The sequence below is a fragment of the Erithacus rubecula genome (genome assembly GCF_903797595.1).
Source record: "Erithacus rubecula genome assembly, chromosome: 2".
Lineage (NCBI taxonomy): Eukaryota > Metazoa > Chordata > Aves > Passeriformes > Muscicapidae > Erithacus > Erithacus rubecula.
In genome coordinates this window covers 90,084,111-90,100,176 of record NC_136685.1, presented here as the reverse complement: position 1 = coordinate 90,100,176, position 16,066 = coordinate 90,084,111, and the positions used below count along the sequence as shown (strand labels likewise).

Below are 16,066 nucleotides of genomic sequence, written 5' to 3'. Positions count from 1 at the left end.
ATAGCAACATCTAAAAATAGTTACAGGTCCATTGATTTTTAGGGTCTCTTCACAGTTTTTGCTGTGCACTGTATTATCTTGAAAACTCAGAGCTTTCATTAAAAGAAAGAGAGGAAAAAAAAAGAATTTTCATTTGTCAGCTGGGTGCAAAGTCTTGTGTTTGACACAGAGGTCTTGTACTTGGTAGATATTTTGTAGTGAATATTTAATGTAAATATATTTCTCATAATTTTTATTTGGTCAGTTATCATAAAGACTAGTAAGTACACATTGTCACTAATAATATATAATTGCTCAGTCCTCATGACTTAAACATTTCAGCAGGCAGATTGAAATGGTATTATTGCTTTCAGGAGAAGGCTGAGATGATAGGACTTACAGGTTTTCAAAGGCAGTTTATTATCCTGTTTTATGTTAGCATTTATCTCTCTAAAATAATGGCCTGCATCTAGAAAACTTTCATCCTCCCTCCTTCCATATTGTCCAGACTGTTCTTTGGACTCTTTATACTAGCCTGAAAAGACAGTGTTTAAAGCCTGCACATTTATTGTAAGGTTTCTTGGAAAAGTCTCACATCTTACTTATAATTTCCTTGGATACTGCTTGAATTTTCCCCACAAAACTGAAATAATTTGCATTCAGTAGTCTTCATTCCTGAATTTTTATTTTTGGGGGTTGGTGTGGGGTTTATGTTTATTTTTTGAGGAAAAACTGTTGGATGAACAGTAGTGAGACATCAGTCTTCTGTGTATACACAGAGTGAATAAAGCAATAGTTAGTAAGAAGCCCTGCAGTCAGACCCTCACTGTCCCATCATTTAGGAGGTTCTTCCCTGAGAGTTGCTGCCTATCCATGTCTCCTAACACAGACAGGAAATACTCTATCCTTGAAATGCAGTTGTTTTCTGCCATCTCATTTTATGCTGCTCAGCTAAGAGCCTTCAGCTCTACAGTTCTGCAGGGATGTTCCTATTGTCTTCAAAGCCTGCCCAAACTGCTTTGTACTTTGTTCACCTTTTTGGTTACTCAGACTTGTTTGTAATCCCTCTACTGTTCAGGTTTTTCTATCCTCTTTAGAGTCCTGACCCATTATTGAGCCAGTTTGATCTGTAAAAGTACAAACACTTTACAGTAAATATATTTTTATTTTTCAATCAGGAAGTTTTGATCGAGAAAGGTAGAGCTATCAATGTGTATTCAGATAAGGACACATAAAGTTTGATTTGAAGTTGCACGTGACTGAGGTGGCTTCCAAAGGGTATTTTGCATTTCTGAAAGCTGTTTTCTGTAATACATTTTTGAGGAGGAAGTGAAAGCAAATTAAACAATATTTTATGGCTTTTCAGCATTTTTCTGATAGCTAAGATTATTGTTTTACAGAATAGGGTGGAGAGTCACATCTGCACTGGCCTGTGGACCTTGGCTTTGGTGCAAAGATGGCAGCCCTCCAGTGAGCTGAACACTAAATGTCACCTGAATCCATCATTACCTGATTAAATCATTCACCTTCCTTATATAAGTGAAAGTCTGTGCATCAGCATTTCTTTCAAAGAATATTTTAAGCAAGCAGTGATAGATATCTTCTCCTTTTCCCCAATTTCTTCTGTGCCTGTGGGCCAGCCAGACTAGCACGCGAGTATTTTTAATTCCTTCCAGCACAGCTTTTTATCCTGTCATAATGTCATTGTGTAGCTGTGGCAGCTAATACAAGATGAGACAATAAAATATAAACATGCTGAAGTCTGAGAACCAGAGAGAAGTTTAAAAATATACAGATTGTTCTGTTTTTTTTACTATCCCTGCTTTCCTTCCAACCTTGAAAATTGTATGAAGCATTTAGATGATTTGGGAGTAAGAATGAGCATCCTGATTGGTACAGGGCTATTTTGAACCCATCAGAAATGCTGCCAAAGAGATGTGATTTACAGAAAGTGCTGGTACACTAATAAGTACCAATGCCATTAGGTGTGGATCTCCTTTTGTTTAAACATCTCTGAAAGCCTCCAGCCCACTTACAAAACCCTGTCTCATTTGAAACCAGAGACTTGTAAAGTCTCAGCTAGCAAGTGATTTATGTTAATGTTTGTATAACTTTTTAATGACCTTTTTTTCTGCTTTGAAAATAATTCAGTTTGCAGCTTTACAGACTGAGATATTCTGTGTGCCTATAAACAAACAATGACAATTCTCCATGCTGTCATAGTAGAATGGATCAAAATTGACCTAGATAAAATACTAGTAGGGACCAAATGTAGGTAGTTCAATCTTTCTGACTTGGACAGCTCTTAAATGACTACCAGGTAGCAGGGGATCAGTCCCCTCTGTGCCTTTAAAGCATTGATTTTATTTTAAGGTGACCTAAATGCCCTCTTTTCTTGTGAAGAAGTTGAGATCAGGGGGATTCAAAGGTAGTTGGGCCCTTACAGATTTGACAACTCCTAATATCAGTCTGATACTGAAAATTATGGTGACTTTTTATGGTGCTGGAAACCCATCTATGTAAACTTAGAGGCTGATACAAAACTGTCATGTAGTCAGACTAGCCAGCATCACATTTACATTTTTGCTGTAAGTCACCATGTTGCTTTCTAAGAATAATAAAAAAAAGGTTGCAAGTTCTAAATATGTTTTAGTACAGTAACACAGTACACTGATTTCTTCAAAGCAATTCAACACATAGTGATTTCACTAAAAATGTACTTCTAAGCTGTTTGTGTCTCTCTGTCAAACAGCATGATTAAAAACTAGTTACTCCTCCTTAGTTACTTAGTCTAACAGAAAAGGCAACATAAGCAAGAGATGAAACATAATCCTTCATACCTGGTCCTGTCACCTTGAAAAGATACTTGAGATATTTAGGAACCAAATTTTTAAATATTCTGTAAGCCTGTGTCTACAGTATTGTTTCTGAAGTCACCTGGGTGAAAAGTTGGGAATATAGTCAACTTTAGGCTTAATCATCTCCAGAAGACCTGTAGCAGAATTCATAGGTCTGTAATTCATAGAGCTTTCTTGCAGTATCAGGTGAATCTGACTGAGGATTTGTCAGCCAAAACTGGATTCAGTTATGTCCAAATCTGACCTCATTCCAGCCCGACCCCACTTCTGAAACCTTATCCAAGAGGGTACTTTTACATGTGAAAATATTTGCTCAGACCTAATTTCAGCTAAATTTTGACTGTGAAGTAGGGAGCAGAGTTTGGAAGAACTGAAACTCTAACCCAAGAGAAAATATTTTTACTTTCCTCAGGTCAGCTTCATTAAGACCTATAAACATCAAATAGATTTTTAAGTCTGAGACTTTTTCTCTGTCCTCTTTTTCAGTTAGCCTGTTACCCTTGATTTCCAGGAGCACCTCATTCTCAGTTTCTCAGGAGCTTTTCTTTTCCATTCTGGTCGCATTATGTATAAAGGTGTAACCTAACATAGTGAAATTCACTCTGTGTTAGCTTAGACTCCTGTGTCTTTCTTTCTAAGAGTTCTCTTTTATTAAATCCCAGAAGACCTATGGCTGCAATCCTGGCTACTTTCCATTTTTGGAGTTTGGATGCATGTCAATGCACAGACAAGCAGGTGTATTCCTTTGGGTCTGTCACCCAGGCAAAGAGAACATGAAGGGGTACCTGGGGTAAACCTCACTGCAGGAAGACTTAAATCCAGTTAAGCAGGAGTCTCTATGAAGAATGAGAACACTTAATTTCTGAAATACAAGCTTTTTTAAAAAAGGTATTAAGTTACAAAATGTGAAAGAGAAACTTCAGGAGAAAAATGGAACATTATTGAACTGAAATACAGCTTCATGAGCAGATTATAGCAGAAAATTGTTGCATTGAAAGAATGTTGATTCATTTGGAGTTTTCCTTTTTTTCTTTTAAACCTATATTCCCACATAGTAAAAGCTTACATACTGATATCTTTAGTATTCTTCCTGCTTTTTTAAATGCCTCATGGTTATTCTTTCCAAACACATTTTCACCCTGCACTTAAGTCTTCCTCATAGCTTTTACTTGTCCAGAGATTTTCTGAGCATACTTCAATAGCTTGTAGCAGTCCTTTTACATCTTTGGTGATATAATGCCTAATATTGCAGTATGAAAAGGAAAGTAAAGCTTCTGCTAGAGCTAGATGTCTGCAGCTTCTATTTTTGTGGATATTGCTGAAAGGGAGCAAGCCTGTGTCTAGAGCCAGCTTCTCACTGTTGGTATCTGGGAGGCAATAACTTCTACCAAGGCAGGAGACCCAGTGCTTTCTGTGACCTTCTCTCTGCCATGATTCTTTCCTCTCCTGTCACCTTTAGTGTCACTGTCAATTGTGTTCAAGAAATGGCCAAAATGGTTTTGAGAATCTTGGCTAAATTCATTCAGTTGCCTGACTTGTAAGGCCATTGAGTAAGTCCCTGTACAACAAAAATTGTTCTTTCTTCACTCCTCATTCAAGTAACATCCAAACCTCACGTGTGAGAAAAAAGAAATGGTACCTTGGCCCACATATCCTTGAGCTGTGTGTAAAGGTGTGACCATCTGAAGTGTATAAAATTGGAGAGTTAGGTACAGCCTGAATTTAAGCAGCTCACCTGCTGTCTCAGGATCAAATGGCATAATGTTTTCAGTGAGTCAGTTGCTCTTGATAAGCAAGTGTTTTAGAAGTATTTTCTCATCTTTTCACTGAGATAATAAAATTTAACAAATCAGTAGAAAAAGGAACTGGTTTAAAATAAACATTCATCAGTACATGAAGAAAGGAAAGGGGCTTAGGCTGGTATAAATCCCATTATATTATTCTAGCACAGGAAAATGTATTTGGGGAGTGAAGATATGACATATATTTTTATTTTCAAGCGTCATACTAATTTATATTACTCAGCCCTTTAACTGCCAAACTGTAAAAGTCCATTATGCTACTGAAAGGAATATACAAATTATCCCCTGGCACTTTAGGCAGGAGTTTTCCATATATGCTGTTATTCTATCAGCCAGCTAGCTGCACGATTCTATTAAGGAGTAAGTGAAAAAATTATATTGCCTGCAAACTAATTGTACAAAAGACTCTGAAATAAGTAATCAGAGCCCAGTTCTTTCTGAAAACTAGCCAGGAGATTTTATAGATAGCTTGATTGCTCTTGTCAACCCAGTTTAAAGCCCCAGAGCTGCCATGTTGATTTTGTTCACTGTATAACACAACTTCCTCTCCAGCTATTGACAGGGCTGGGCAAACTCAGCTTTCACTCTTCCTGGTTTCTCAGTTTTAGCTTCTAGTATCTTGGAATAAGCAAGGAATTGGTAGAGCTTCCTTCTGGATCTTTCTCTAAAATAAAATGGCAGATCTGAGTATATTGAATGGAAGTTCATATCTAGAAATAAATAAGAAATTGTGAGAGCTCTAATGACCTGGAATGTGCAGTAAATTCGGGTTTTTAACAAAAATAATCCACTAATACTTGGAATGCTAGGTAACATGCATTTTAGTATGATATAGATATCCACTGCATCTACATGTGAACTGGAGACAAAATATTAATTCCTTCAACTCTTACTGCAATGTAGCCATGTTCTAAAATTCTGGAACACTTTATGGGGACTATGGTCATTGGTAAGATTTGAATCTTTGTTGTTTCTGTTGCTGTAACTCTGCTGAACTCATTGGAGGAATTCTTTGCAGCATTTTCCAAGCTCATTTTCTGACACCAAAAATGAAGATTGAGCATCTGCTGTAAAATACAATTCATTAAAGAAAAGCAGTTTAAATTTAAAAGAGATCCCCCCCTGTAAGCTAAAGTATTGGAAGGGACTAGAATAATAGCTCTTTTTAGCATTCTTTAGGTGCCAAGAATTTGCAGGAAAAGTAAGTTACACTGTGCCTGCTGCAGACTGTTGCATAGTTTGCAGAATTGTGAAATGTCAGGGTATGGATTAGAAGTGTCTGCATAATGAAATGAGCAATCTTGTGTTTATCTTTCTGGTTCTGAATGCTACTTTTTGGTGTTGGCACCTGTACCTTTGTATCTTTGGACAGGAACTCTTACTCTACAGTGGGAGTGCCCTGGTAGAGAGCTTTGTTTCCTGAAGTTCTCTGTTATAATCTTGGTCTTATTTATGATCAAGATTGTTCTTGATCTTGTGCAAAGGTATCTTTTTTTAAGTAGGGATAATGCATTTAATATATTTATTACTGTAGTATAATGAAATTCATTAGATAGCATTTGTGAAAGCTTTAAAAATCTTCGTATGTGGTGGTTGCACCTTTCTAAGAATGCCTTGTTAGAGAGGATAATGTGAATTTTTTTTTAAGCATGCCTTTACTGGAATTTTCTACCTACCCTTCCAAAAGTATGATTTTCCAACTTTTTGAATGTGTACTGGAAAGATGTTTTGCAGGAACTGTTTTGCTGAATTCCCTACCCACCATATCCTTCAGTTTCTTAAATAGCTTTCACCACAGCAGCTAAGAAAGGGGAAAAGGACTAAACTGCTTTGACTTTTGTCATTAGCATTCAGGCATACCAAGATCTGTTTTACTCACCAGCATTGCTAACTCACTCATGCAGCAATATTCAGGAGGAAGAAATCCTACAAAGGCCTGAAAAGGTTGTGCCAAATATGCTAGTTGTGTTGGCAGACTACAGATATTGCCATGCAGACCTCCTTTATCATAAATACTTAACCAATTTTCAATAGATGTAAGTGGTTTAAGTATTACTTCCTGTTGAATTAGCAGTTGCTGAGCGTTTGAGTCTTTGTGCAATCCTGCAATCCACTAATGTGATATTTAATGAGGAGACATCAGTCTGGAGAAAGGTAGTCAATATAAATCAGTGTTTACAAAGTGTGATTAACTCTGAAATATTTCATCAATGCTGTGGTCCCAGGCAGACTCTATGCTAATTATTAGAACCTGTGCATGTTTCAGGGGACTTTGATGGACCCTGAGTGCAGCAAACATGGAGCAGCAAAATTGCGATTATGCTCGGACTGTCTCTGATGACAATTTATGCATTTGGTGTGATGACCTCTCGCTTCCCAAGAGGGCAATAAGCAGAATGCATTTTCATTAAGATACTAATACACTTAATCACAGGGGGAAAGGGTTAGAAAATAAAGAAATACCTTTAAAGCAAGATGTGACAGACTGATTGGGAAGATACTTTATTTAAAAGTCAGTTTCCCGGTGTAACTTCTGACTGCTGCAGAGTCTGTCATACTGGATGTAGTCATGGGCAATAGGATGCATGGCTGGGCAGATGAATAAGCTGAGCTAAGCTGTTTTATGAAATGTGCAGTGGTACCAGGGCAAAAGAGAACAGATGTTCTCCCATTTGGACTTGGATACCCAAAGACGTGATTTAAAAAAACTAAACTACTCATATATTTCACTTGTTCATTTGCAAGCTTTTATTTTCTTATTTTTGAGGAGAAATAATATATACTAAGCAGCAACAACAAAGCAAAAAAGAGACTGCTTTGCTCAGGAGGGCTCACATTTAAGAACTGAGCTTGTTGTAGGCCTTAAGAAGGGAACTGGGAGGAGCAGAGGGAAAGGCAAGCATCCCTTTTGGTTTTTGTTATTCTGACAGCTTGGCAGGAATGATCCTATTCCTGATGCCTCTCTGTACAAGAACCTGGTCTAAAGTATAGAGAGAAGAGGAAATGTCCTGGAGCAGAGGTCTGGCCTGGCAGCCAGATGTGCTGGATGTGGTGGTAGCAGTCCTGGTGAGCCTTGTGTGATGCTCAGTGCCAGCTGTAGTGGAAGAAGAAGGGTGAAACTCCATAGTACCTGTTATAGTGGATTCTGTAGTAAAACAGTCCTCCTTTTGTATTCTAGGCAATGAGAGATTAATGAAATTGGCTAAAAATGAAAATGAAGAGTGCTCAGATAAGGAACCTGAGCCTATGGCTTGGTACAGGAAATAAATGACAAAATGTCTTTCTTCTACCAGCAGGAATAACATACATGAAGGATTTTACTAGGGACCATATTTGGAGTGAGACACAGACCGACATTAATTGTGGTTTTGTATATATTTCTTTCATATAGATGTCTAGATTAAATTTTTAAAAAAGAGTAAAAAACTTCATCTTTTACCTCAGTTATTTATTTTTTCTTGAAAGGCGTTTCCTTTCTGTAGCACCGCTTACTCTTGATATTTTCCAAAATAAAATACACTGACACTTGTATGAGTACTTTTGTACATCTGTTGTGTTGGTTAGTCAGTGGCTCTGATCATCTCCTGTCTGTTCCATCCCAGGTAACATAGAGTACAGCTGCCCAGCCACGAATGAATGTGAAATCACAAAGCGCAGACGCAAGTCCTGCCAAGCCTGCCGCTTCATGAAGTGTCTAAAAGTTGGCATGCTGAAAGAAGGTAAGACTCACCACCTCAATCTCTCTCTCTCTGCAAACACTTGTTCCAGCTGTAGGGCAATCAGGAAAGAAGAGAGACTGGTGAGTGTTCTAATCAGTTATTGCAAAGGCAATTTTCATATATACTTGCTCTTTCTGACATCTGCTTCTAAGCTATTGAATCTTTATTCACATAGAGTTTATCACCTTGTGTAGTACAGCAAAATGTACCTCTGCATTCAATCTCCAGTAAGTAACTGATAGAATGACCATCAGAATTCTTTAAGATTTATTTCCTTTATTCCACTGTTACTCTGTCCCAAGTCTGGCAGAAAACCAAAACACACACTGTGCCTTCTTTTCCCTGCTTTTATTCAGTCTTCAATCCATCAGGACAAATGAAAGGTTTGCTTTTAAATTGTATTAGTAGTGTGTGAGTACTGAAGTTACTGTAACTACACTGGAGCAAATTATGTCATGCAGAAGAGGAGAATCCACACTCCCCCCACTTTTTTTCCCCTAAAAGTGTCTGAGAACCCCTGCCCCTCACTGTAAGTATATATTGAATGTTTTAATTCATCAGTTGCATTTTGAAGATACTGAATGCAAGAAAATGTACTCAAGAAAAGGTGCTGTCTTACCTGGAACCTGCTTCATCTATTTTACACATGGAGGTGATTCCTCAGATCTTGGTTGCCTGCTGTAAACTTACATTGCTGTAATGTATATTCAAGAATACACTTCTGAGTACATGTATTATATGCATTATTATTTTAGGACACTGACACCATCAAGAAAGATGCCATGGACTTCTGAGCTAGATAAACATTTGAAATAAAATCTACATAATGTTCTCTAAGTATTGTATCCAGTGGAGAGTACCTTGTGTTAAGCAACCACTTCAAAACAATCCTATGCAATTTTGCTTTGTCAGTGCTTGAAAGCCCAGCTTTAATAACTGGCTAATTTTTGCAAATGGTTTGGTGGTAATGTAAAATCTGTTAAGTATGCAGCTATCAGGGTAAAAATCCAAGGAACAGCATAAACCGGTGGTGAAATGATGGGCAAATTAGGCCTATCACGCACCTACAGACATATTCTTATTGGATTATACTTACTAAGAATAAACCTTGTTCTGTGCAACTGCTTTGGCAGATGCTATGATCCTGTGAGCCAAATCCTGCTGTCCTTAGTCTTACTTGAGCAAAACTCCTGTCAGATTCGATGGAGATTTTGCCTCAGTAAGAGCGGCAGGATTTGACCCTCTCTTCAGTGGTGATGGGAGAGTTCTTACTTGCCAAAATCCTCATCTAACTGACCACTAGGAGCAGTTACTTGAAAGTGAAATCATGATGCTTAGATAAACTAAAAGTAAAATGAAAGGGATTGCTGGGTATGGCACCTTTTGAAAGGGACTGTGCTTCTTAGCATCTTTTTTTAGTAAGTTAAGACCTTGTATCACAAGTAATTTAATATACAGATATGTTGAGCAACTTTGGAAATGAAACAGTGCTACCAAGAGCACATGCAGGTGAATTGATTTAATCCTTTTCCTCTAAATTTTGAGGGCACTGCTGTGCATCCATTAACACATGTATTTTAAAAAGCCCAGGCTGTGTGCAGCTTCTGTGATTCCAAGAGGAAGTTGTGTCTTCTCTACAAATGAGTAATTATCTCAGCAAATTTGTGTGCAGATTTACTGTTTCTGCATCCAATTTTAACTGAGATAATTTAGTTACATAATACAATAATAATAATTACATTATGAGTAATATTTTTTTGCTTGAATGTTCATTGTCCATGGATTCAAATCATTCCCACAATTTTTCCTAGTAAGAAAGCATAAATTTTCTACTCTAAAAGTACATACCTTTTTCTAAATGGCAAAATAACTAATTGCTTTGAAAAGACTGTTGTTTATTTACCACTTATTATAACAGCCTACAAGAACCTATAAGGGCATTTTATTTTTTTCCCCCTTTAGTGGCTGCTTTTTAAATCATACCAATTCACTGTACATTTGTAAGAGTGTACTTATAGTAAAGATTTTTTTTTTCTTCTTCTTCTTCTTGGAGGGTAGTTTTGGAGCTGGTTGTTGTTTTTGGCTATGGAAAAGTCTGGAGATGACTTTTTGACTTGGAGCACATCCTTTATGTACAGAATTAAGGAAGATAATGTGCTGACTTCTTTCATGTGTAAAGTGATATAAATTCATTGATTAGCATGGACTTAAAATAAGCTGAAATTATTTTTGCTGTATCTCAAGTTTTTCTTTATGTACAGACAAGGATTTCAGTCCCATGCAGCATGTCAGAGATCATGCTGCAGTAAATCTATTCAAATGTAAACCTGTTCAATTCAATTACCAGTTTATAATAAAATTTGCTGCTGCAGCCTCCACGTTTGTCACAGCAGTCTCTACATGCTGATGGCACAGCATGCCTGGAAATTGACAGCCTAAATCTATTTACAAAAAAAATTTAGTTGCAGACCTGAAATAAAATCAAGTTTAAGCAGCTTTGAGAGGAGCATCACATTCCTTACAAGAACAGCACATCTGCCAGGGTGCATCTTCTCCAGAAATCTTATCTTGTTTTTGGGGCATTTTCTTTTAGGAATATATCCTTAACAAACAGTTTTTAAGTGTAATCCAAAGTGAAACAATTAGCAGACATTGTGCTTCCCTTCACATTTGAAAGGACTGTACTACATTGCAATTTTGTGAATCGTCATATAAATTTTATTATAGAAATCACAGTGCTTGGAAAAAGATTCTGTATTTTAGCTTGGCTTCTAGGACAAGGTCCTAAAACCACTTATAGCAAATGTATAGAGTGGCCTCCCTTATGACATCTGCATGTTGAATCATTTATGTGACAAGATAATGGTGTTTTTCATCAAGCATCCAGTGTTTCTGTGGGAGACCCAGTGTTAGGGTTGTGGGGCTGGGGTCAAATCCTGGGAGGGAATTGCATTTCTGGTCACGTGTAGCACAAGGTGGGGTAGGGATTTTCTGTATGTGTTCTCATGGATGTTGGTGGAGCTTAATCAGCAGCACCTAGATCAAGATTCTTAATAATTTGTAGGATGTGAGCCAGGAGCCAGAGAGGAATGCTACAGCAATGCCAGGCTGGGCTGGAGTGGGATTGAGGTCCTGGCTGCATCTCCTGTTGAGCATCATAAGAAAGTTTGTACAGACTGATCTGGAGGAACACATCATTCTGTTTTAGCCCATGGACTGTTACTTGAAAGCATGTCTGGGTCTATGGATGGGTTTTGAGTATGTTATACTTCATACTGTAGCATTCAGCAGAGGAGGATGAGCTTTAGGCACAGGACAAATATGAGGGTGTTGTGTTTTCATTTACTTTCCTAAGTAAGGGTTATTAGCGGCAAAGCAGATACATTGCACTCAAAGAAGAAAAATTATATTTTTCTGTATTTAATTTTGTGTGTCAGTGTTACAAAACCCCAGATTTTCAAGCATCACAATTGATTCTTCTCCCAAAATGCAGTTTCTTTGACTGCACTTATATTTTGGTGGATTGTCTCAGATTCATGTGATAAAATGAAAAAACATTAAAGATACTTTTGTAGTCCAGGGAGAAACTTTTCAAATGTATCCCTAGAGATTTTTTGAAATAATATTGCAATTGCTGAAAGGGTGCAGGGAGACGTGTACAACAATTTGCCCTTTTAAAAAAGAAACTTTTTTAAGACATTCAGTAGTTTTCAATTCTGTTGGTTTAAAATCTGTCTTCTAAGTTTTGCCTTTCAAACTCTTTGGAAGCTAGTGATTAATTTGCTGCAGGTGATAGAATTAAATCTGTGTTCATGTGCAAGATTGGGTATTTTGGCTATTTACCTTTTATACAGCTAGTTGCAATGAGAAAAAGGGGTTGATTTTTTTTTTTCTTTTCTAAGGAGAAGCATTGAATGTAAAACTACATAAGATGGTATGGGGGATCTTAAGTAGATATTTTACCTTTTTTTTTTTTTCTATTTCTAGATGATCTATGTGAGTAGAATTCAACATTTAATATTTAATTATTACTATATGCCTGTTAATAGTATTTGTAGGACTATTTCCAATGAAGTAATTATTACAAAATAAAATCAGGTGCTGCATTTATGTAACTGTTTTTACATGACAGTATTCCATATGCTTTTGTTTTCTTCATAGAGGTAAAGCCTTAGCCTCAGTTTTACCTGCCCCTGTATTGTAGTTCAGAGAGGAATCTGTTGAGTGACACTAATGCAGCTTTTAGACCATCTGGAATACTGTATCCTGTTTTAGCTCTCACAGTTCTGTGCAGTTTTTATTTCTTACAGGACTGTTGACACTAAAACATCTCCCACGTATCTCTCATTTCTGATATTTGGGTGTTTTCAGAATTTGTTATGGACTGTGTGCAGTGACTGATCTGCATTGCTTGTTATTTCAGAAAGTCTATTTCCTAAATGAGTGATACATGAAAAAAAAATCTAAGTTTATATGAAAAGTGAAGTATACTACAATAGAAGGGCATGATTTACTTCATGTAAGTATGTTTGTGTTTTCCTTAGGAATGGATGGCATTTTCAAATTATCATCAGTCACTTGGTACCCAGTTAGAACAGGCAGAGTAACAAAATTCCAGCTTAATTAGTCCTGCTATTACAAATGAGAGGCCAGATCCTCACCAAGTATTAATGGAATCTCTTGGAGCTGTGTTAGATTGCTGCTCATTTGGCAGGTTTAGCAATCTGTGCTATGGGGAAATCAGCAATATACCTTTTTATGTCTGTGAATCTTCACAGTTGCTCCTACATAAGCCATCATTCAGGCTCTAAAAATGAACAGAAACTCTCTGAGCTCTTCATCTGGTGGTGCTGACTTGATGTGTAACTCTTCCCATCACAATAGAGCAGTTTGCAGATTTTACTTGCACTGCTCGATGAGTAGCCCTTAGCACTTCTCATTCATTAGTGTGCTTGGGTTTTTTGAGAATTCATAGAGGCCCTCAAAGAGACCTCAGCATCCCTAGGGAAATGGTAAGGCAGTAGTTAGAATCTGCTTTGTAAAGAAATCCTGGGCTTTTAAGTGTTTTTCTTCAGCTGTGATCTGAATAAAAGCAATTACTGACAGTTTATAAAATGCTGGAACATTTTACATGGTCGTAGAATGAACCATAAGATTACATGAGTTAAACTTTTTCTTAACATACTAAAATTGGGAATATTTTTGCTTTACACTTAGAATAATTTCATGAATTCAAATATAAGAATACATTTTAAAAAAGAGGTAGTGTATTTTAAAGCATAACTTACTGAGTTTATTATGGAAAGATTACCGTATGAACATCTTTGGCTTGTGTTAAGCAGCAGATCGGATTAAATTATCATATTGATCCTTTCTGGCTTTGACAGTCTATGAAAATGAATCCAATACAGCAGGGAGAACAGGCAGCTTGAGTTTAGTCTTACGTAAGGAGATGCATGATATGCAGAGGAGCAGATTAATGGATTCTCTCTCAAAATAATAAATAAAACTAAGCAATCTCCTTTATGACTAAAATTGTGTTATCACCTATGATTTGAGGGTAGTGAAAAAGCCTGCTTAATAGGATTCCTTCTAACAACATCCCTTTTGAAAAGACCTGTGCATCAGATATTGCCAAGGTAAATTTCTCTTACAAGTCTAATACCATTAGTCTGCCAAACTGAAAGCAGAAATTATTGTGGATGAAGTTTTACTTTCTGCTGCCTTCAGAAATCAGAACAAAGGAAAGGAGAAAGCGTTAATGGTATTCAAAGAAATTATTTCTGTACAGGATGACAGTTAATAGAGCGGCAGTGACCTCAGTGAAATTTCTTATGCTTTCTATCGTAATATTACACTTAAGGAGCTCCTCCATTAATGCAGGATATTAAACAAACCTCCTGTTATAACATCAGGAGATAACATAGTGTGTCTTCTGTTGATGTCTCAGCTCTCTTCTATGTTTCAATGTATTATGAAGGAGTTTGGTTTCTAGTGCAGTTATTTTTTTAAACTGTTTCTTTTCCTCTTCTATTCCTTCCTTTCCTCCTTTCTTTCCTTTCTTCCCCATTCATCCATTCCCCCCTTTTCTTCCTCCCTTTTATTTCTCCCTTCACTTTTATTTCTTTCTTTTTCCTTTCTCTTTCCCCCTTTCCCTTTGCACTCCCTTTCTTTCTTTCATTCAGTGTGTGCTTGGATTAATATATAGTGGGACCTGTTAAATCTCCTTGGAAACAATAGAAGCTAATCTCTAAGTGCTGTTGGTGTTCATAAGTAGGCATCTTTGCTCCTAACCAAAATGTGACCTGATAGCCCAGTTCACACATTAGAACTGACAGCCCAATTTGTCTGCCCTAAAAAGGCAGCTCATGACTATCCACACTCTCTGTAACTGATGAAGAAGGACAAACTATTCAACTTCAGGTTAGTGTTTCTGGTCAGCTCAAACAGCTAGCATTTCTATTCATCCACTAGAAAAATACCCCAGGAAAAGCAAATACTGGGGATATGGGTATTCTTCCCAAGTCACAGGGAAGCATCTACAGCTGCTGCTAAGTGTTGGCCTTCTGAGAAGTTTTCATGGTGCTTGTGTTGCAGTGTTGTGCCACTCTGGTTTGTGTTTTGTCTCCAAGTATTTTGGGGAATAAAATAGATAGTCCAGCAGTTCACTGGACTTGGTCCTTAAATAAAATTTCTCTCTTCCTAGATAAAATTTTGTTTTACCATTGTCCCTTTATACAAATGCTCCCCTTCCATAAGAGGAGGTATGAAGTGGATGTGGAGAAAGCAGTGTTGTTTGTAAGTCTGAGCTTGAGAGCTATTTACCCTTCTTGGCTTTACACAAATCTGTAAATGGGGAGGTTTTTGTGTTAGCATTTGCAAATCTGAGGTGAGAGCTGTTTGCTGGCTCACTGACCAGCAGCTTCCTTGAGATTAGCTGCTAGGTTGGGTCTGCTCACGCAATCATCGCTGCTGAGAATCCCAGTGACAGCAGTTGTTTGTAGGGTCAGATAAGCAACCTAAAGTTACTTTGTAACTTCTGTTATTGGAAATAATGAGTTTGAAAAATTTTGTATAGGATTAAATTTTACTGTGATTTTCTTAGTGCACATGCCTTACATAGTACTTGCTCAGAATTGGAAGGAGTAGGTTCTGCAGTTTCACGAGTCTACTTAAATTACTATTAAAAATTAATCACTTTGTACTAATATTTTCTCATCATAATCTGAGGTAGTTAACTGCATGTCCTCATTTGTCATATTTATGCTTTTGATCCTAAATTAAGGAAGCACTATCTTCCAAATTTTCTAGAAAATACTCCCTGTTTTGTGAGGTATGTTCATTGGATTTAGCCCCTATGAACATTTGTTTATGCAGTGGAAGTACAGTGACAGCAATGCAAGTTATAAGCATAGGCAGAGACAAGACTGAAGGATTCAAGACTTTTCCCATAATCTCACAGACAAGTAGCTACATTTCATTCTTGGTCTCTGCTACCCATAGACAACATACATCAACGTGGCACTGCCATTTATTTCAGAGTACTTAAATCCTTATATGTGTGTCCTGCCCTATATTAAATTGGGCTCATTTTATAAAGAGTAACATTAGTAATTTGTATTCTTCACTTTTTTCTGTTTCTGCTGTGCAGATACTTGCACATCCCCTGCTTGGGTGAAATAGGTGTAGCATCTCTGGTAGAAGTGCA

General features: G+C 37.2%; 1 protein-coding gene across 31 annotated transcripts in view; it reads left to right on the top strand.

The window, feature by feature from the left end:
- The window catches only part of ESRRG (estrogen related receptor gamma), a 368,929-nt gene that overhangs the window by 251,282 nt on the left and 101,581 nt on the right, over positions 1–16,066 (top strand). For all 31 annotated transcript variants that reach the window (XM_079328601.1, XM_079328613.1, XM_079328597.1 and 28 more), the window contains one exon: positions 8,242–8,358. In XM_079328601.1, coding sequence (XP_079184727.1) covers positions 8,242–8,358 — 117 coding nt within the window. The remainder of the gene's footprint in view (positions 1–8,241; positions 8,359–16,066) is intronic.